We start from the raw sequence: 23,632 nt of genomic DNA, 5'->3' as shown, positions 1-23,632 counted from the left end.
ATTGTATAATCTTTTTCAATATTTTTTTTATTATTTTACTCGAGATTTCTTCGTAGTGTGTTATTAAAATTATTACCATCATATCCTCATTTTATTGTCCTAACAAGCCAATATATGATGATTGTAAAGTAGTTTAGATTGATCGAGCTCCTGGGCCTTTAGAATTTCATGTACCCCCCCCGTTGCGAAATCTTGGCTAAACGAACCAATATATGTTCCAGTAAAATAGTTTAGAATGATCGAGCCCCTGGTGCGATGACCACAGTACTTCATGTCACAGACCCCCCCCCCTTCACGAAATCCTGGCTACGTGCCTGCTCGGACGGTGTGATGTAGTAACATTTAAACCATGTTCATTATTCGAGTATATTGTGTGATGTTTCGTGTTTAAACATTGATAAATGTTTTTCATTATGTTCGTACAATCACTTTATTGATTTATAATTTTTATCCTGTGAATCATGTAACACTCAAACAGTGTTTGAGATCTACGACTTGCGTGAACTAGTGTTGCCGACGAAACTCGAGATATTTCTAGTGTCTCTCATCTCATCACAAATTGTACTTCTCGTCTCGTGGAAAACACTACAGTTATTTTACAACTGATGAGTAATAAAAATTAAGAAAAGTTTTTGCTCCTCAAAATTATTTCAAAGTTGTGGAGGATTCGTTATGACAATGAAGATGCAAGGACGCTTCAATACATAAAAATTATCTCATTACAAGTTCTCGATATGAATATATTATCAGGTATATTAAACATAGTATGATTTACACGCATCGGTAACCTGTTCGGGTTGTTTCATATATTGCATCGTGCATTACGTGAACTCATTTCAGGGCTTGATTGGAACACTCTGAGCTGAAGTGAGCGGAGGTCATTACAGTTGATTCCAATGTCACTTCTGTGCACGCGTCACAAAAAATAAAACATAAAATAAAATAAAATAAAATAAAATAAAATAAAATAATTCTGTTTATGTATATTACTATATAATTTCTTTGTAATTAATTTTAAATGAAAATTACAAATACCAAATTTTATGTGTCTAACCAAGGAGTCCTATTATAATAATTATAATCCCCGCACCTTTTTCTTCCCACTGTCTTTCCTTGTTTTCTAAATCAAATATTTAAAAAAATTAAAAAAAATAAAATATATAAATAAAATAAAAAAGTACTGATTTGATCAATACCATTTTAATATGGTTCTACCTTATGGTCCATAGATTGTTTAGCAAACATTGGCGTTTCAAAATGTCGCCACCATTAATCAAATATGTTTGACTAGAGTTTAGTTCTGTTGGTGAATGCCAGAGAAATATGACTAGATGTTGGAATCAAGATGGGTCCTGGGGACGAAGCCCCCAACGAGGCCTGGGGGCAAAATTCCAGGAAACGACCTATATTCAACTTTGTCACTGCGTACATGGGGATCACAAGTCTAATAACCTAACACTTGTTAACACACTCATCCCAGCTCAATTCAAAAGCAGCATTGCATCCAGAATGCGGTTTTCCTCAAACATTTTCATGCGATATTTTTCCCAAAAGTGCAAATATGTGCAGGTTTTCTCTTTGCATACAGTAAGAACAATGTTTCCGCTACGACATATTAAAAAATCATAGACATATTATGCCATATTTTCTACTGAAATGACATTCTATCGTTTGTCCATAGTTTATGTGCTTTCAGTACCACAGCATTTTCCAAATATTTTATTAAGTAGGGGATTATCGTAGGGATGTGATAATGATATTAGCATCATTCCAAATATGATTATTCCGGCGGGAGCTCATGTGGTTCGGATTCCACGTTAATCAGTAGGTCCACGTCTCATATAGCCTCGCTGCTGAACGGGACGTTAAACTCAAAATCAACTCAACTCAACCAAATATGATTATTGACTACACATGATATCAACATTCTAAATATACAAAACAATACATACATGTCGGTCGTGTCACCATGTTTACCAGCCACTGAATATCTACACGCAATGTAGGAATAGTCGCATTCCAAGTCAATTTCCTATCTTCTGTCTCTAAGAAGCGCCTCTCTGACTTCGGCGGATAACCAAATTTACACGTCCCATGAGTTCATTGTAAGCTGCTATCACTTCTTTTCCTGCACACTATCTTATGTGTACACTATAAAGGTTTCATTAGAACAAATTAAATCGAGTCAATCTTTTACTTCATTTTTCGAGTTTTTGCTAAGAATTGCCTTGTTTGGTCCTATTGTACGACGGTGAAAATGAAGGTATGAAAGTGGGAAGAGTGAAGAGACACATTCAAATTGCTGTTTGCGCGGGAATATTAAAAATAAAGGTAAACGAGGGGAACAATAACATTTTCGAACTTCAAGCAGTTGTTGAATAGGGGCTTATCCCAACAAGTTCGACTTTTTCAGACACTAATCACTACCAATGATTTATTTTTAAATTCCATTGACATATCAAATGCTTCCAATTTGGAAGAATTTATTGGGGTCATTTTTCATCAACTTTTTGTATCGCCAGCATATTATTTTGTGCATACGTGTCTAGTTGTGTGATGTTTCTATCTATCTACATACATACAAAACATAAGTACACACACTATATATGTACGTGTTAGTGTATTTTAATGTATTAATTAATAATAAGTACCTTAAATTCGGAACTTTGATTCATTAAGAAATTAAGTAATTACTATAATTTCAGACGTATGTAGTAGCCAAATTATATTTTGAATTTTAAGTACAAACATTGAACATATTCTTCACCTCCATCGATCAATATTTAGAAATTCACAAAGAAGGCTCCTTCTGAATTTCCATTACATTTCACAAAATATTTCTTACCGTAAAAAGATCGAAATTAAAATGCTATTGATGTGGTCACATACAGAATAAAATTTAAAATTTTACAATTATTACTGGAAATTAATACTGTCGCCCATTTCGAACAATTTAAAAGCGCATAGTTTTTAACGTATTGATATTTCATTTCTTATCAACAGTATGGAACGTTGTAAATAACAGTAACTTTCCATAACAGTTCTCCTAGTGAATCTGTATACAACCAAAGGTAGTTCTGTCAAGTTTAAGAAAAAGTCCAAAATAAGACTTGAAAACAGCTCCTATTTGAAAAAGGATACATAATGATCGTTTTTGGTTGTTGCAATGGTCTTTCCAAGAAGATTAATAAAAATTCAGTATAGCATAACAACAAAAGCTGATTATATATATATATATAATTATTGGTAAGGTGAGTGTAGGGGGCGCCGAATTCTACTTCGCCCCGGGCGCCGAAATCTCTAGCTACGGCTCTGGTCAGATGAAATGTTGTTCAACTTTCAACTCAGTATAAACAATTATTATTTAAAACATCTGCTTTAGCACGCGTTAATGCAAACAGAAGTCAATTTCAATTTAACTATAACTGTGCGTATCATGTATAGCCATTAAGCTCACTCGCGCTCACGCTCTCTATCTTTAAAGAAGCTCATGCTCGTCAATTTGAATGACAGCTACGATAACGCAGACTTTGAGCCTCTCAAAATTCTCGAGAGATTTACGCTAGCTCGATATCGTACTTATTTATCACATGGTCTAAGGATTAAGGCTCATTATTCTCATTGATGCTCCAGCTTGCTTGTCTCGCACCAGAGGCGCAAATATGTCTTCAACATTCGAGGGGGGGCGGATAGACCGTACCCCCTTTTTTTGCGATGTCCAAAATATTTATGAAGTTGAAAATCAATGTTGTGGAGGATCAGAGGAACAGAGTTGCCTTCAACGTTGGGAGGCAGGTAGATTTGAGGCTTATTCTGAGGGACATCAATTTCATCTCACGTTCCTTTGTGGCAATCGGACAAATATCGTCAAATTTCTCTCCAAAAATAAATTTCAAATCAGATTACTGGGGGGACATTCCCCTCAGTTCCAAGAGTGGAGGGGACATGTCCCCCTCATCCCCCCCGGATTTGTGCCAGTGTCTCGCACTCACTAATCTCATTTGGTGCTGATGCTGGCTTCGAGTTTGGTTCTGATTTGGCGAGCTCGAGGTTAATAGCCCAACAGGCGGTTTCACGAGTTCAAACGCCGCGTATGAAGTCAATTCAGTATGAAGTATTCTTATTTAAGTTAGTCTATCTTATTTAAATTAATCCTAATAATAATCACCAAACGTCCACCCAGTCAGAACCCTTTCCAATCTTTGGACTTTGGACACCTCCAACAACAACAATTAAAAAAAAAAAATCTGAGTGCGCGCCAGGTTGCGGTTCGAACGATCATTGTACGCGTTACTTACTTTACAAAATTTCTCTCCCATCTTATTGCATCACAAGCTAGTCGAAAGAAACAATTGGACCAAATAATTATTTGTTTGTGTCTGGCAATGAGATATAATTTCAGTATAGCAGTGGCGATTGCTCCATAGAACCTAGAGAACAGCCTGTCCCCTATCTTCTGTGGCTTTAAGTAGGATTTTAAAAAGAAATTGTATTTTCTAGGAAAGTCCACTTGATGGCTTTCCGAAATCAGACAGGTCCATTTGTCACTTTTGCCGTCTACACTTCAATGCCATTCAACATTCAATTGTTGACCGGTGAAAAAAGGAATGTTTTCTTCCAAGAGTAACTGAGCAGACACGAAAATCACCCGAAGATGAAGTTGCTGGAAACGATGTCGATGAACTCTTCTTTTCAGTGCATTGGACGTAGTGAAAATTTAGATTTTCGTTCAGTTCAGCTTGTTTGTGTAATTTTATTTTGTTAAGCGATAAAACAATACGTTCATCCTTTGTTATGATGTTGAATGTGATATTGTAACACATACTGAAAAAAATCGGAAAGGATTAAGTTTCGATACTCCTAATTAAATCTATGTAAATAAGACGGCATAGGAACATGTATTCAATAGATCTACCTGTACTTACACAATTCATTATCAAAGTAACTACTATAATTCTACGGAAACGCTAACCGCGTGTTTTTATTAAGTGATAAATTGCAATATTGATGATGTTTAGTTTGTTATTCGGAAAGGGCTTTGAAATGTCTCAGAACTCAGTGTTATAAATGTAGATAATGGACCTCATTAATAGTTCGAGAAGCATTGCCATCCAATTACTGAGTTAAAGACATTCGAAGGATCGATACGTAAGTGGGTGAATGACATCATCATCATCATCATAGGCACTCTCTATTAATGGCAGATCACTTGCCGCAATTGAGAAGCTTCTATATTCCATTGTCTTCCGCTAACCTCTTCGTCTTCAGATACGATTTTTCTGTTTTGATATCGTCCACTATTTGTAGTCTCCTTCGCCGCCTGCCTCTCTTTCCTGTCACCATAAACTCTAGCACGTCCTTCATGATACAGTTCCTTCTTAGCTAATGTCCGAACCAGTCTATCTTCCTCTTCTTAGTAATATCTAAAACTGGTTTTGCTCCCTCATCATTTCCAACACCCTCTCATTCGTTTTGCGCTCCGCCCAACTAATTATCTCCATTCTCCTACAAATATTAGAACCTTTGATTATTTCAAAGGTTTTGTTTACCAAACTAGACATTGTCATTTAGAAGATATGATTGCTGAATTTGATTGCAGAATATTATTTTAAAACTTGGGAACCATTTGTCGAACACGGCTACTTTTACTGGAATTCCAAAAGCATTCCGAATGACTTATTAGCTCTGTAGTACAGCTAATGTTTGATGGATTAGGGTGTGAAATTTTCTAGTTCTTCCTTCGCTGCAATATTGGATTGGATTCAGTTTGAGTTTAGCCTTCCGTTTAGCAACAAGGCTATGTGAGACGTGGACCTACAGCTTTCGGAATCGAACCCAGATCTACCGCGCCAAAGGTACATACACTATTTACATAGCAACGAGGGAACTCTTCGTAGCAATGTTGACGTCCCACAATTATGTCTTGTAAAGTAAACAAGGCGAATCATTAAAAGAAGTGAATTATTATTACGAAAGGAATTCATGGAATGAGAACGTGGGAGTAAAAACGGGAAACCTCGAGAAAATCCACGGACACACTGTTGTCAACCATATATTTACATGGCCTGGCAGCAGTGCTTCCCTCCTTTATTACTTGGGTACAATTCCCCAAATTTACCAAGATAAACTTTAGAATGTTGATTAAATTTAATTTTAGCGTTCTTAAAAAGAATCATTCTGCTATAATTAAAGTCATTTTTGTGTCATTTTTAATGAAGAAAATGCTCCTCAAAAATGTCGCGGGCATATCCTGCGCCCTAAACACCGCCTTAGTGGCTTCGAACCAAGGACAGCACGCAGTACAGGTAAAGAAGTGATCTTACACTAAGTCATCGTGCTTCCTTAACTTTGAGGATGGGATTCCAAAGAACCCTCTGAATACAGTTGCATTTTTTAGAGTAAAAACTTTTTAATTAAGTTACAATATAATCTATGCACGCTGAAAATAACTTACCTTAGTTTTTTTTATTATTCAAATGAGTATTTATTAAGGAACATATCGATTACACACAATACTACTTAAATTGTTAAACGGTTGACGAAATAATTATTAATAATGCATCAGAGATGGGACGTCGGTTTTTCTATTTTATAATCTTAATTTTGTAGTTTGAACAGAACTAGCATTACATTCCTTCTTGAATTCTCATTTTATTAAATATTTTAGATTGCACTCCTTTCAATATGAATTCAAATATTGTCTATAATACACTATCTTGTAAATAAATAAACGAGCGGGCAATGTAAGAAATGTTTTGATGTTATTAATTATAAATAATAAAATTTATTATGTCAGTAATACCCGTTAGAGGTAAGATAGTCATGTTGCTTAAATATTTAATAGCAAAAACATTATGAAGACCTGTTTTTCCGCATACAAATGTACGCACTTTAAGGTTCAGTACCATACCTAGGTAGTCTGTATCTTACACGCATCAGATATCCTACGACTATCACCTTAATGTCTGTTTTGCAATATGCTAACGACATTGTGTTTATTTATTTCTTGGGAAAATTATGCTTCAGATCAGCAGGAGCTTGCAAATAACACTTGAGAACTTTCTAACATGGTGCAGAAAGTGGAAATTAACACGTCAATTTCGAGAAAATGCAAGCCCTTATTTTCCTTCCACCTAAAAGTAGAATTAAAGGTGACGAAACCCAGCTAATTTGAACGTATCCGTTGCCGAACATTTCCTCCGACCAATTGATTCTACTACAGATCTTGCTTATTATTCGATTCCAAATTCACTTGGAAGCCTCACTACGAAAATTGGTTCACGAAGCTTCAGATAGGTTAAGCTTACTGTGGCGCCTCAGTGACAAAACTTGGGGGATAAGTGCGGATGTATTACTAAAAGGTGTGTAAAGTTTATCTACAACCTATACTAATCTTCGGTCACATTGCCTGATATCACACCTCATCTAAACTCTACGAAAAGTTAGTAGTACTAGAATGTTACGCGTCTGGCATGCCGCATTCAATGACCATATCCGAAGCTACGAACACATAGTACCGCTACACTACGGACAAGAGACATTCAATCTGACATCTTACAGACGCTCCCTATCGCTACCAACACAGATCAGTCAACATCCTTATTATGTTCTATGTTCTCACAACAAATCTGGGTACAGCAGAGAGAACCACATTTGACATTTATGTCATTTACCTCATATCTTCTCCATTTAAAATACGTTTTTACCACTTATCAAAACATTGGGTTCTTATTACGTCTTACATCAGTCTCGAGCTGTCCCAAGATAGATATAACCAACCTGTGAAACAAATAATGCTCCCAGTGTGATTGTGGCGTTAATGAACTTCATATCATAATCATATAATATACCCAGGCCCATATTTAGGTAAGTGCTATTCTGTGTTCGAGCATAGGGCGGCAGAATTTAGGGAGCCGCAAAATTCTATTTTTTTTTAAAGATTCACAATAAAGTAATATTTAAAAGTAGCAACCCGCAGAGTCGCGCGCAAGCGCGAGAAAATATGTGAATATGTTTAATTCGCTCTAATTTCAGTAGTCACTAATTAGCTAGCTTATCTGATTATTTTTAAAAATTCATTCTCCCCCCCCCCCAAGGGATGAAGATGAGCTTGAACATTATGAAGACTGATACCGTTAAACTCAGCGACCTCCAAAACTATGACGCCTATCTGGCGTTTTTGATTACTTTTAAATCTCGCCCCCTCGCTGAGGAGTGGAGTATGACGTTGAAGTTGAAGTGGATTAAAACTGTCACTATTGATCACAGTGACCTCCAAAACTATGAATTCAACTCTAATATTGGTCGTTTTCGATTATTTTTAAAATATCCCCATGTTATTCTTATGGGGGTTTGCACCCCCATATCTCAGCTCAGGTGTGACCTAGGGACCTGGAATAAGTCATTTAGATCATTTCTCTGAGAGCTTTAAAACATTAAAATTTCATATTTCTATATATTATGGTTCTCGAGTTGAAAGGAGCTACAGGCAGACATTTTTTTAATTCAATATTTTACTATTACAATCATAAATCTAAATATTTAAGAAATTCGATCATAAACCAACTGAAATTATGAAATATAAAAATTACATAACGGTTGATTAAGAATTAATAGAACGCATTTTCTCTAGACAGTAAATTAAAAAACGCATGAATAAATTACATGCCAGTATTGAGAAAATGTGTTCCCAATGGAAGAGTGGTTAAGCTCGTTGCCTTTTAATCAAGGGGCTGGTATGTTTATCAAAATCACGGCTTGTTTCCTTGTTTAAGACATAAGTTTGTTCGGGGAGGAGGGTGGCAAATTATTTAGAGCACAGGGGCGCACAATATATAAATACGGGCCTGGATATACCTGATCAAATTTATCCTCCAATTATTATGTATATCTGTGTATATGCACCATTAGAATTTTATCTTGTATTACTTTCTTAATGTTTCGTTTCTCATAAATATTAATCTTCCCGTGAGTTTCGTTGTTTTCTCTACGTTTATTGTTGTTTAATTCTATCGCACCTAGCCATTCTACTGATACCGTATTAACTCCGACGAAAATGCTTTGAAACCATTGCCTCAGAGAGACCGTAACCCTCTAATGTCTGGGATTAGATGACCATTTGTAACATCCACACAGTGTGATGAAAATTATGAATGAAGAAATATGCTAAACTTCATCTTTTACCTTAGTAATAATAATAACATCAATGTATTGGTTCTCTTTCCCAAACAAGTTGGCATTCATATATGATTCAGTTGTTGGATGTTTCATAATGAACAAAATAAACAAATAAAATTAGAAATAATTCAGGGATCCATTTTGGATGATGCGGGACGATCTTAAAAAACATGTCCATGTGGTCAAGTGTTCTAATCTCTCACACTGATAAATTTTATTTTGTAAGCTTTGTATAACATTTGAGAATGTAAGCAGGTGAGTTCTGTTTCACATTATGGAACTATGATTGGCTTCGAAACTATGCGAATTTTATACTGAAAGCAGAAGTAGTAAATTTATCGTTTCCAGTTGCAATAGAGGGATAATGTGAGAGAAGAAACCTGTTCATCGGATATTGCACAAAACCTGTTCATCTACATTTATAAAAGTTTCTCTCATACGATCGTTACTATATATAAATCAATATTGAAATCGGAACTTGTACTATGAAAGTCACAATGTTTGTGACTTCGTACCTTTTGAGCTACCCGTCCGATCTCGATCAAATTTGCCACATAGATGAGGTTCGGGTCCGGAAAAGTTTTCTTTTTTTATCATTTCACTTTGATGATGCAACTTAGGGGAAGGGAGCTAGATATTTAAAAAATGATCGAAAATGACTTATATTAGTGTCGAATCCATAGTTTTCGCGGCTGCTGAGATGAACAGTGACACTTCCGATGCCGTTTAAATCCAAATTCAGCCACGCAAGATGGGAGAGAAGGAAGTATGTATATATATACAGGGTGGACCATTTTAATCTTTCCACGGAAAGATCTCGAAAACGGCTGAACATAAATAAATTAAACAAAAACTCAAATAGAAAATACTATGGGGCAAATCGAATGGTGATGTCGCGGTGCTCCCAAGGGACGCTCTTCAAGGGGGCCTGGGGCCCAACTTTAAAATTTTAAATAAAAACATGGGGCGAGTGATAACTCGTTCGAGAGAACTAGAAAAATTCACGGGTAAAAACTACGTAAATTCAAGTGATTTTTAGGACCTTTCGTAAGAATGACTTTCCAACATTACTGAGAATGTTAACTGTTCTTGTCCGTTCTACGTATGTTTTCTCCTTACTTTTCCAGATAAAAATGATGACGTCAGAACTTATGAAAGATATGACGTCATAGTTAATAACAGTAATAATGGAGCGACATCATTACCGGTCATGTTAAAACTCAAGTGGAATGGAAAAATCACAAAACAGGAATGTTATATTTCTAGCTGTTGCTAGACATTTTCCGAGGCAAACATGGAAAAATCACATGAAGGAATGGTAGAAACTCCGTCTTTGACTGCATTTAAATCTGTATGTGGAGACTTACGCACTGTATGTTCCAGTTAAATCTGCATGCACTACTGTGAAAATGCCATGACGAAAGGATACGAATACATGCATATACTTTCTTACCACGGTATAATGAAATGCTTGTAACAGTCAGAGACGAAATTAACTTAATCGAGCAATATGTTTTCCGCAAGCATCGAAATAAAGCTTGCAGTAAATAGTGCACGCAAACACTAAGAGAATGTAGACTCCACTACATAGGATCGGAACACGCTCCTTCGGAATCTACAAATTATAAGCACCCACTTTTTTTTTTTTTTTTTAGTGTAATAGGGGTAGGGATTGGCAGGTTGTACTTTATTTATCAATTTGTAGTTCCAGAAGAATAAATGTTTTTGCAGTATGTCTCCTAACCCTAGCCAGTAGAGGGTTACGCCCTCTCTTTGGCACAGTATTTACGACATTGACGGATTAAATCATGTAGGATGGTCTAAGAGTAGTTTTATAAACAAACAGTACTGAAAAATTACAATAAACAAAATATTAGATAATTGAATAAAGAGAAATGTGCATACAAAACAGCAACAAACATCTAAATGGTGCAGGTATAAACAGGAAAAAAAAACCTTGGTATAGAAACAGTGTGTAGTGCTTTTATGAAATAAAGATGATGATGTAAAATGAAATGCAGTGCATACACGCCACAGTCACAAACACAGTGTTAGGTATACGAATGAAGGTTAGTTCTTCTGTCTCGGGGCGACTCGAGACTGATGGAAACAAGGGGGCAGCCCAAGGTTAATATTGAAGTCAGACATTGTGCTACAATGGAAACAAATGAGGAAGATGATCGGGTATATGATATATATTAAAGATATCGTGTTCTTCGGCTGTAGGATGTGTGGTTTTTAGATATAACGTGAGAAGAATGTTTAACGCTGAATGTAAATATTTATACGGCGCGTCAGTTTCCGCATCAGCTTGTAGAGTATCAAGAAGTAATGGATGGGAGGCTGATAGGCGGGATAGTATGTATTTCAAACGAAGGTCGGCAATATGTTGAATAAGGTGAGGGAAATTGATATGTTCATATGTCAGGAAGTTCGGATATGGTAACTTTATACGATATGCAGGTCGGATGGCATGGCGTTCCAATATCGATAAACGGTCGTAGAACTTTGTTGGAGCATTGCACCAAGCAATGTGACCAAACGTTAAGATAGGTCTAAGGAACATTTTATATGTATTTAGTAGCAATGGGGCGTTTAATCCCCAAGTAGTTCCAGTTAGCCGACGTAGAAGATTGAGCCGTATAGTAGCCTTTTGTGATATTTTTTCAAGATGAGCCTTCCAGTTGAGTTTTGTGTCGAATACAACCCCGAGATATGTTGCCGTAGTTGTTGTTTGCAGAGAATGTTCATTAAGCGTGACTTTGAGGTTTCGCGGATTGCGATGAACCTTGGAGCGGCGTTTCGGAGGTAAAAAGACTAACGCTTGTGTTTTATCGCTATTGATAGTAAGTTTCCAGGTTTTACACCATTGCATAAATTCACTGAGAGTAGATTGTAATCTCATGCTAATCTGATGCATAGTTTTGCCAAGAGCTAGAAAGGCCGTGTCATCGGCATATTGAAATAAGTACACGTTTTGCATAGGTTTAGGTATATCAGAGGCATACAGTATATATAAGAGTGGACTGAGGGCAGAGCCCTGTGGAACGCCACAATACGGAAAAATGGGATGTGAGATGGCAGATCCTATGTATACATATCCTATTCGATTAGTTAAAAATGAATATATGAAACGTAAGTAGCAGATAGGGAGGTTTAGTTTCTGTAATTTTTGTATAAGCCCATAATGCCACACTTTATCGAAAGCCTTTTCAAGGTCCATTAATACAAGGCAAGATGGAAAGGATTTGTTATATTGGTTTGTTATTAGTGTAGACAGCCGAAGTAACTGGTCGTTAATGGAAAAACCTGATCGAAAACCTGCTTGGTGTATGGGCAGTAAGTTATGTTCTTGAATATGTAAATGGAGCCGATGGACAAGAATTTTCTCAAACAGTTTACTGAACACTGTTGTCAGTTGTATTGGGCGATAAGAAGACACAGCGTGCGCTGGTTTATGAGGCTTAAGAAACATGCAAATCTTGGATACCTTCCAATCCATTGGGTAAAAGCCGGTGCGCAGAATGAAGTTGTAGAGAGCAACAAGTAGTGTAAGTAAATTGAGTGGAGCTTCTTTTAGGAGCCGATAGGAAACATGATCGATGCCTGGTGCAGTGTTTCGTTTCTTACGAAGTGCGCGTTGAAGTTCTTGAGTACTGATTGGTGCTGTAAGAGGATGGTCGTTATCTATGACGTGTGAGAGTGATGGTTGAAGAGCTGGTATAGTACGCAAATCTGCGCGGTTATGAGAAATATATGACATTGCAGGCGTAAAGACCGTTTGTAATTGTGTTGCGAATGCGTTAGCCTTATTTTGGTCGCTAAAAAGAGGGACACCATTGTTCAACAGCGGGTACGACAGTTTAGTGCTTTTTTCCTGTGAGTCTATGAAAGGTTTTCCAATATCGGTTTGGTGAGGCTTCATCGGTTAGTTTATTGCATGCGCTGATCCAGTTGCGACGTTTATATGCTATGAGATAATTTGTAACAGTTCTTTGCCATTGTCTGTGTTGACGGAGACATTCTTGGTTGCCGGTTCGTTTATATTCTCGAAATTGTTGGCGTGATTTTTGTATTAGAGAAAGATATTGTGGAGGCAATTTTGGCTTAGATGGATAAATTTTCTCCACAGGAATAGCTTGTTGAGCACCAGTATGTAAAGCATCTGTGATGTGGTTTACAACATTGTACATTTCGGTTTCTGAAGTTGGTGGTTGAAAAGTGGAAACACGGTTATTTACGGTCTGCCGAAATTGAGGCCAATCAGCTTTATCATAACGGTGGATAAGTTGTGGTTCTAGCTTTTGTAAAGATGGCCGAGTCTTCTTGATGGTTAGTTTGATTGGGCAGTGATCGCTTCCAATCGTATCAAGAACCTTCAACTCACAGTCATTTATAAGTGCGAGAGACGTAATCACTACATCCGGGGTTGTTTGGCTGGCTGGTCGAGTAGGACCAGGGAGATTATGAATGTGAAGTTGTAGTGTAGTTGAAACAAAGTCTATAAACCGTTGTTTCTCCCTTGCACTTCTGCTATGAATATTTATATCAGCCATGATGATTATGTGTTTAAAGTTATGGGCTATATAATCGAAAAAGGTGAAAGGTATTGGGTATCCAGGCCGTATATATATGGTAGCTACATTAACAGTAAAAGAAGGGTAGTATATAGAGAATAAGAGATGTTCAGGAAGTTTTGTAAATGCAGTAGGATTGTATTGTCTATAAGGACGTTTTGGAGAAAAGCCAATCAACACCCCTCCTTGAGCGCGTGCTCGTACATCGTGGTAGTCGCAGCGTTGAAGTTGGTAACCAGAAAGTCGTGCAGAAGACGCTGGTTTTAAAGCTGTTTCGTTGAGAGCTACGATATCAATTTTTTCTTCTAACAGAAGAGGTTCTAGAAGTATTTTGTGTTGTTGAAATGATCTGATGTTAACAAATAGTAAAGTAAGAGCCATAATGTATACTGCCATATTGGTTTTAGACTTCTGTCTCTAGAGGTCCGATATGGAAGTGAACGAAAGATCCTGAATATGTAGCAGTAAAGTTAAGATTGAACAAAGATTTAGCTGTTGATATGGCTACACGAAGAATGTGCTCCCGTTGAAAAGGAAAAACATTTTGTAGTACAATGGTGATATAACGAAGAAGATCTTCGACAGTGAGAGGTTGAGCAACAGATTGAGAGGGTGGTGTGGCTTTGTCGAAACTTTGTACTGGCACTGTCAGTTCTGGACGTTCCGGTTGTGCCTGTGGTTTTCCCTTACAGCGGTAGCTGTATGTTGGATGATTTTCTTTGCAAGTAGAGCAGTGTGGTTGTTGCTGCTGATTTTTGCAAGCTTTTGTGTCGTGAGATTCACCACAGTAGCCACATTTAGATGGATTTGGGCACTGGCGAGTAAAGTGTGAGTTATAAGTTTGGCATTTCTCACACCGAATGGGCAAAGGTCCTGGTGTCTTGGACGGCTCGACTCTATGGAGTTTCTTATAGATGGGAGCTCCATGTGCTAACAAATAGTCAAGTGTTGTCTGATCTTGGGACAAAACGCGTACCATGTAAGTAGGACCATTGTTATTTTTAATACGAATGCATTTGTTGACCTCAATGCCTTCTAGTTTGAGTACTTCAAGAACTTCTTCATCGCTGATTTCAGGTATTACTCCACGGATAACGACGGAAAACATGGGTGGTTTTCGTGGAGGCGGCGGCTGTTTTGTCTTCCGATCAGTTTGTTTGGTTAATTTAGCAGTTTTGCCAAAGATCTCGTAGGATGCTTTGTTCCGAAGTGTGATACCAAAGTTCGGGTCTTTTGAGCGGATGATAAAGCCATTTCTAGTTTTAACAATATTCTCTATACTGGCTCTAGGTAGATACTTGTTTATTTGTAGGAATACCATTTTAGGATGTGTATATTTGGTGTCAAAATCGGTGAGCAAAAAAGAAAAGATTGGTTCTTTAGCTGCATAGAAATTTGAACCTGAGCCAGAAGCAGTGTCCATTGCCGAGTCCATGTTAGTTGCTACAGGAGACCGAGATCTGTCACGAGGTCGTTTGCTTGAATGAGCGGAGTCACCAGAATCAGTTCGATCTCTGGGTCTAGTTGCTCGCGAACTGGTTTGACTGCCCCATGAAAGGTGCCTGGTACGACCGGAACGAGACAAAGTTTCACGGTCTAGTGGAGAGGAACCAGGAGCCGGTGGCCCTACGTACGGGGGTAGGTTCTTGTGCATCGGTCCAAAGACCAGCACAACCTATCCGTGTGATGAAGCGATGAGAAAGTGATGACAAAGATGATAATGATGATAACGTTCCAAAAATATAAGCGACCCTCCGAAAGCGTCAACTTTCGTCAGTCCTCTAAATAGCGTATGTCTGTGATGCTCACAAGTGCGTATGCTACACCTGGTCCTAGCTAACAGATTAACAGCTATAAGAGAGGCTGGGTTCTGCTCAAAGGTAAAGATGAGCACCCACTTTTTTTAATTGCTAGCCGAAGGCTAGCTCCCTTGCGAGGGTTACGCCCTCTATCCGGGTTGAGAGGTGAAATTATTGGGGCAGAGAGGATATTGAAGCTGGGCTAAGGGATATGTAGGAAGACTGGAGCATCATTTTATATATACCACTTTATTATATTTCATCTTTATTTCATTATATTATACAAGTATGGTATCCACTTGGTCATTATGATCTTGTGATCATAATCATTAGGGCTGGGAAAGATGATGATGAGGTGCACTTGACAGGACAAACACAAACAAGTTGTTAAAAACACGAATGCTGGTTATCTTCTTGTCCAGGGGCTACTCTGGACAGTGATGAAGACGAGTGAAGCCCTGTTAGTATGATGAGTTCACAGTGCAACATATGTGGGCGAGACGTGATGGGGAAGATGGTCGGAAGCGTAGGCAGAAGCGACAAAATGATCGGGGTGGTCAGGTGGAATTGTTTTCAGATAAAGGGAGAAGAGCAAAGATAGAGGGCAAGTGACTAAATTATATCCCAGATCGTAGTGGCGGTCGATGCCCATGGTGTCCAGAAGTAAAGGATGTCTTTGCTGAAATCGGGTGGTAATGAATTTGAGCCTTAACTTTTCTATGTGATGAAGTATGGTAGGAAAAGTTATGCGGTCATACAACTCCTGCGTTGGACTCGGGAGCTTGATTCGATAAGCTAAACGGAAAGCATGGCGTTCGAGTACTTTCAATTTGGCATAGAAAAAAGGCAAAGCACTAACCCAGGCAGGGTGGCCGTACGTCAAGATGGGACGTAAAAATACCTTGTAGGTATTCAGGACTGTATTAGGCTGTAATCCCCAGGTGGTGCCAATAAGACGTTTAAGTAGATTTAGTCGATTGTAGGCCTTGCGAATGATTTCTTTCAAATATGGCCGCCAAGTTAGGTGATGATCTATAGTGAGACCTAGGTAAGTAACCTGTTTGGCGGTTTGAATTCGTGTGCCATCGACTCTGATGTTAAGAAGGTTCGGATTTTTTTGTATTCGAGAGCGCTTGCGAAGTGGAATAAAGACAATTGCCTGCGTCTTAGTGGAGTTGATGTGAAGTCTCCACGTATTGCACCATCGAAGGAAGGAGTCAATCGCTATGCTGAGAGAAGAATTAATCTGTTGAATGGTCCGGGCTGTGCAGAGAAAAGCAGTGTCATCGGCATATTGAAAAGTGTGCACATTGAGAGGAAGTGCCGGCATGTCAGCTACAAACAAAAGGTATAGAAGGGGTGAAAGAGCGGAGCCTTGAGGTACACCAGAGTGAATAAAAATAGGATGAGATAGAGTGCTATTGATGGTTACGTAAGAGAGGCGGTTAGAAAGAAATTGAAAGATGAAGCGGAGATAGGAGAGTGGAAGCCGGAAGCGGTGAAGTTTAAACATGAGAGCTAAGTGCCAGACTTTATCAAAAGCTTTTTCGAGATCGAAAAGAATGAGGCAAGACGGATGTGCAGTATTATAATGATTCGTGATGAGATTTATGAGTCTGAGTAATTGGTCGTTGATGCTAAATTTAGGACGGAAACCAGCCTGATGCACAGGTAACAGATTATGGGTAGTGAGATGAAGATGAAGTCTGATGACAATGATGCGTTCTAGGATTTTACTAAATACGGAGGTTAGTTGAATCGGTCGGTAGGATGCAACAGAAGCTGGAGGTTTGTTAGGCTTTAGAAACATGAGGGTAGATGAGGTTTTCCAGTCTGGGGGAAAGTAGCCGGTACGGAGAATGAACGTATATATATAAGAAAGAAGGAGGAGAAGACAGTAAGGTGCTTCTTTGATGTGGCGGTACGTTATCCGATCCAGACCAGGAGCTGTATTCTTTTTGCGAGTTACAACAGATGAGATGTCAGCAGTGGAGATAGGAGCGGTAAGAGGATTATTACCGGGGAGGATATGCGTTTCACTTGGTTGTAGATATGGTGCTGATAAGTTTAAGATGTCAGTAGGATGCCTCCGGGGAAAGTCTGGTGAAAAGGGTGTGAATGTAGTTTGTAGGTGGTCGGCAAAAGCGTTGGCTTTTTCTTCGTCAGTATGTAGCGGACAGTCGTTAATTAGCAATGGATAAGGCGTCCGGGTAAGCTTGCCCGTTAGCATATTAAAACGCTTCCAGTACTTAGTTGGGTGGGAAGTTTCTTCTAAGGTGTTGCAAGTCTTTACCCAGTTACGGAGTTTATATGCCTTGACATAATTTCGGACTGTGCGTTGGAGCTTGCGATGATGGCGAAGAGCTTCTAAGTTCCCAGTGCGCTGAAACTCACGGAAGAATTCACGGGAACGGTGTATTAGAGGTAAGTAGCTTGGTGGTAAGCGAGGTTGATACCTGGTTAGTGCAGTGGTTGGTATGTGGAGGTCAGAAGCATGACGGATAGAGCTGGTGATGTCGGAGATACGATTATATAGATCCTCTTCTGTTGTAGGCGGCTCAATATGGGATAAGTCGGCGGTAATGGTTGAACGATAATCTTCCCAGTTTGCTTGGTCGAAGCGTGGAATACGACGAGGTTCTGGTAATTCTCGAGGAGTAGGAGCCTGTGGTTGATCTATGTGGAGCTTGATGGGAAGATGATCACTACCAATGGAATCTAGTACCTCAAGAGTGCACCGTTGTGAAAGGTTGATAGAGGAAATTACTACGTCTGGTGTGGTTTCAGTGATAGGTCGAGTGGGCTTGGGGATATGAAAAATATTGCCTGTGGTATGAGTAGTGATATAATCAAAGAAACGTTGTTTTTGATTATCCGGACGGCTATGAATGTTGATGTCGGCCATGATGATATAGTATTTAAAGGTATTGGATATATATTGAAAGAATGAATAGGGGATTGGATGTCCAGGGCGTACATAGATGGTGGCTATGGTAAGGTAAAGAGAGCGAAAGTACAGAGTAATAATGAGATACTCTGGCAGATTAGGCAAGGATGGATGATACTGGCGATGACTGATTGAAGGATAGAAGCCGATGGCCACACCCCCGTTTGCTCGGCGTGCTGCTATCGTAGAGTCGCAACGAAGAAATGTATATCGAGGTACTTTGAACGACATGGATGGGGTAAGATGAGTTTCATTGATGAGAAAGGCTTGGATGGTTTCTTCTAAGAGAAGCTGCTCAAAAAGGGTATAGTGAGAGGCTAGTGACCGGATATTAACAAATAATAGAGAAATACCCATAATTACGATGCAGCAGAAGGGTTGGAAGTTTCAGGTGATGCATGCTCTTCAAGTGGGGTAACATGAAAATAAACGTGTGGGCCAGAGTATGTGGCTTGAAAGGAACACTTAAAGATGAGGCGAGCAGAGTGGTTGACCACGCCGAGAATGTGTTGGCGAAGAAAAGGATGGATATTTTGCATAGCGATAGTGAAAAATGAAAGTAGTTGTTGGATAGTAATAGCTTCGTCGGCAGTTGGTGGTGGTAGAGCTTGCTGAGTTGGTGGTAAAACAGGTCTTAACGGCACAGTTAGCTCCGGATTTAGAGGCTCAGCTGTAGGCCGTGCTTTGCAGCGATAACTATAAGTTGGGTGCTGCTCCGGACATGTAGAACATTGAGGGGGCTTAGCTAAGTTAGTGCAAGCCTTGGTGTCGTGGGCACCACTACAGTATCCACATTTGCTAGGTTGTGTGCATTTCGAAGTCGGATGAGAATTGTACGCCTGACAGCGTTCACATCTCAGTGGTAAAGGTGGCGGTGATTTGGACGGCTCGACTCTATGCTTCTTTTTATAGATAAGAGCGCCATAAGTTAACAGGTCATCAATGGTGGTTTGTGAATTAGTTAAAACTCGTACCATGTACGTGGCTCCATGATCGCTTTTAATGCGGATACACTTAAGTATGGAGTGACCCTCGAGAGTGAGTTCTTCCTGAATCTCGTCGTCTGTGAGGGAGAGATCAACCCCCCTAATAACAACTGACAGAGCCGGTGGTTTTCGTGGTGGTGGCGTCTGTTTAAATTCCTTGGAGTCGAGTCGCTTCATTTGAGCATTCTTGCCAAAAATTTCAAAGCTGCATTTGTTACGTACAGTGGTTAAGAATGTTGACTCATACGATTTGAAGATTATCCCGTTTCGTGTACGAACAATTTGAGCAACTGAAGCGCGGGGTAGGTATTTGAGGAGCTGTTGGAAAGCCAGCTTGGTGTTTTCAAATTTGGCATCAAAATTAGTTAGTAAGAATGAATTGAGACGAGGTTTGGAGGAATCTTGCAGAGATGGAAATTCATTACCGTCGTCAAGGTTCATGGACGAGACAGACTGTTCTGATTCACTCACGGTGTGATGACGCTTAGACGGTGGCTGAGTGGAGGAAGTGTTATGTTTATCCGGTGTGCGTGATCGGGATCTACCAGTATTTTTGCTTTGAGAAGCAGATGTATGCCTTCGGTCAGTCCCCTGGCCCACTAACGTGGGATTCAGAGACGGCCCAGGAGGTTGCTGTGGTAGTCCCGGATAGCCACCTGACGCCATCCCGATGGGCGCAAAAGATTGCGGCGAAGAGGATGAAAGTGACAATGAAATGAGGTTCTAAAGCGTCCTCGATCGAGAGGAAGCCCACTGTGGCTCTCACTTGAGGCAACAATACGTCCTCGCGGAGAGCACCCACCGCATGTCTTCCAAGCATATCAGAAATAACTTCTGTACTGGCTATGAAAATTAGCATGATTTTATTGTTTGAAATGATCAAAGGTTTACGCAGTATCTTTGGAATTTATACCAAGTAACAAATAATGTTATATGTTTTCTGTATGCCCATCTGTCTCAATAATAGTTTTGTGAACGTGTGAATTGTTGGATAAAAGTTACAAGTCAATAGTGCTGCCATCTGTTTGCCATATCTGTTATTCTTGTGTCCATTCCGGTTTTTTTCATATAGTGTGGAATTGTGGGTAATGGAAATTTTGCATTTCTTTTTCCCCACCTATTATAACTGGAGTAATGCGTTACTGTCTGTATTGTAATGTTAAAGTAATGTCCAGACTTTAATACCAAACAACTGTATGATTACACAGAGTTAGAGGACTTTTTCCATTACTTACTGTAAATTATTCATTACTAAATGTATTTTTATCAATTTTCTGGGATATATAACATTATAATGACTTTCTATCATTCCTTTACGTACTTTTTTGTCCTGCTTTCCGAGTGAAAGATCAGTTGTACGTAGAAATTGTACGTAATCGTGCTTCCGTTACACAAATAGTAATGATAAAACAATTTGTCTCCTTACATAATGTCTGTATAGAACGGATTTGTTTGCTCTTTGCAGTGTAGAATGGGTAGATCTCATTATCATGACAAAATTTCATTACTGACGTGAAGTTTGCACTTTACTACGAACATTTTCACATTACTGCGTTTCTTTTAACATTATAATGTAAAAAATGCATTACAAAGACTATTTGTTCTTCTTCCTGCGATATTTTCCTTACTCATGTCAAAAAACACGTACTGGATAGGATAACCTGTAATATTTTCATTCCTGAAAGGCATTTATCTCTCGTGGATTACGTCACATTTTCTGTCCAGTCTGGAATGTATTCTTAACATTACAGAACTGAAAACCTTTCTGTCGTTACGTACATTTATTGCGTACTACAGATGTTTCATAAAAGACAAAATGCAGCATGTTGTATTTCCATTTCGCCACATGATAAATTAACATTATAATGGTTTCAAGTCCAAATGTACGTAATTTAAGTACGGAATTACGAAAAAATCAACATTACATGTCTTTACTGTTAAATTTTCTATGAAAATTTTTCTCAGTGTATTCAAAATGGCCGCCAAAATATTTTACCTCTATCAGATAAACGTCCAGTATCACTAATATGAAAACGGCTGAACATAAATGTACCAAACAACAACTCAAATAGGAAATGCCATGGGGCAAATCCAATGATGTTGTCGCAGTGCCCCTCAGGGCCGCATTTCATAGGGGCCCAGGGCCCAACTTAGAAATTTTAAACTAAAATATGGGTCAAGTGATACGTCGTTCGATAAATCTGTATACATTAAACAGAGTTGCGGCAAAAGATTGTTCATATGTGTGACCGTTTTCAAAATGGCAGCCAAGACACGGTGCCTGTATCCAGAGGTTAAAGTGGATCTGAAAATGGGGGGCGGTAGGTAGCGGCATGACGCAACGCCGTTCCCCCTGTCTATCTTTGCCCATTGTATTTTTTAGGAACTGGGGGACGCCGTACATACATTTTCGAGGTGGGAGGACAGCGTCCCCCCGCATTTTTACCCCTGCCTGTATCAGATAAACCGTCCAGTACCACTAATATGAAAACGGTTGGAGATAAATGAATAGAATAAAATTCGTATAGGAAATCACAGAGGGTATTTTTCATTCCACGCCTCGAGAATAATCCAACGGAGAAAAATATTATTAAAGTATAATTGACATAATGCAAAAGATGAAATGTAGTTCTTTTATGTTCATCCGTTATTATATTCAACCGTTTCTATATTAATGGTACTGGACGTTTTATCTGATAGACACAATGACTTGGCAGCCATTTTGAAAACGGTGACCCGTATGAATAATGTTTTACCACAGCGCTGTTTAGTGTATGAAGATCTATCGAACGAGGTATCATTTCACCCATATTTTAGTTTAAAACTTTTAAGTTGGGCCCTGGGCCCCTATGAAAGACGGCCCAGGGTGCAACGCGACAATATCATTGGATTTGCTTCATGGCATTTCCTATTTGAGTTGTTGTGTGGTTAATTTATGTTCAACCGTTTTCATATTAGTGATACTGGACGTTTATCTGATAGAGGTAAAATACCTTGGTGGCCATTTTGAATACGGTGACTGATATGAAAAATCTTTTGCCACATCGCTTTTTAGTTTTTAAAGTTCTATCGAACGAGTTGTCACTCGCTCCATGTTTTTATATAAAATTTTAAAGTTGGGCCCCGGGCCATCACGAAGAGCGGTCCTGGGGAGCACCGCGATATTACCATTCAATTTGCCTCATGGTATTTCCTATTCGAGTTTTTGTTCAGTTCATTTATGTTCAACAGTTTTCGAGACATTTCCGTGGAAAGATCGAGACATGACTTTTTTATATAATAAAGATATATAATTACATATACAATAAAGTTTTTACTTCACCCCAGCGAAACGGGTAATCAACGCTAGTCCGTAATAAAAATATTTAAAAAATCGTGTATAGCCTCCAACTATGAGACAATCAATTTTGGATCCGGAAGTTATAGTAAATTTCTTCCACATTCGATTGTAACAGAGGAATATAAAGTTGAAGATAGAACCTACTTTTGCGGCACTAAATCCGCATCAGAAAACTATTTATGGCTATCTATTACCGATTATTTGCTATGGCGATCAATGTTGAAACCGGAAATCATAAAGTTTGCCCACTTTTGGCTTGAATAGGAAGATAAAAGATCAAAGATGACACTTATTCTTACGGGTTTAATAAATTTAAATACAATTCTGACTTTTTTATTATTGTATTTTGCTCTATAGAGATCAATATTGAAACTGGAAGTGTTAGAAGATATCTATCATTGACGAAATTTACTCTGAGACGTTAAGCCGATTGCAAGAAACCGCTTCTGGTTATCTGTTTCTATTTCTGCTCTATGGTGATCAACGTTGAAACAAGAAATTAATTAGTTAACCAGTTCCAGTTCGAAATAGAGAGCTAAAGGATAAGATGGAATTCATTTTTGGTACGCTGACTCGAGTCCGGAAAAACTGTTCCTGTTATCTCTTATTGTTCTTGCTCTGGTACCTGCAGACGGATAGACGATCATAGCCGTTCTATAAGATTTGTCATATTTATGCAGATTACGTATAAATTACGAGTAAATTTTGTTCATTAATTTCAAGTCTATAATAAAAAAAATGACTGTATTGGCAATTCATCTATACTTACAAATGTTATTCCTACCAGGCAGGCGGCAGTGACTAGT

The 23,632-nt window shown here is 38.7% G+C and overlaps 2 protein-coding genes across 3 annotated transcripts in view; both read right to left on the bottom strand.

Moving 5' to 3' along the window:
* Window positions 1–23,632, bottom strand: part of LOC145694163 (uncharacterized) — a 170,539-nt gene that overhangs the window by 34,628 nt on the left and 112,279 nt on the right. The window lies entirely within an intron of this gene.
* On the bottom strand, window positions 13,041–14,150 carry LOC145661054 (uncharacterized). The gene has a single exon (XM_081726492.1). It carries the CDS (start codon window positions 14,148–14,150, stop codon window positions 13,041–13,043), a length of 1,110 nt encoding a protein of 369 aa, XP_081582618.1.

This window comes from Thermobia domestica, chromosome 9 (genome assembly GCF_964235325.1).
Source record: "Thermobia domestica chromosome 9, izTheDome1.hap1.1, whole genome shotgun sequence".
Lineage (NCBI taxonomy): Eukaryota > Metazoa > Arthropoda > Insecta > Zygentoma > Lepismatidae > Thermobia > Thermobia domestica.
This window is presented reverse-complemented; position numbering and strand designations above follow the sequence as displayed.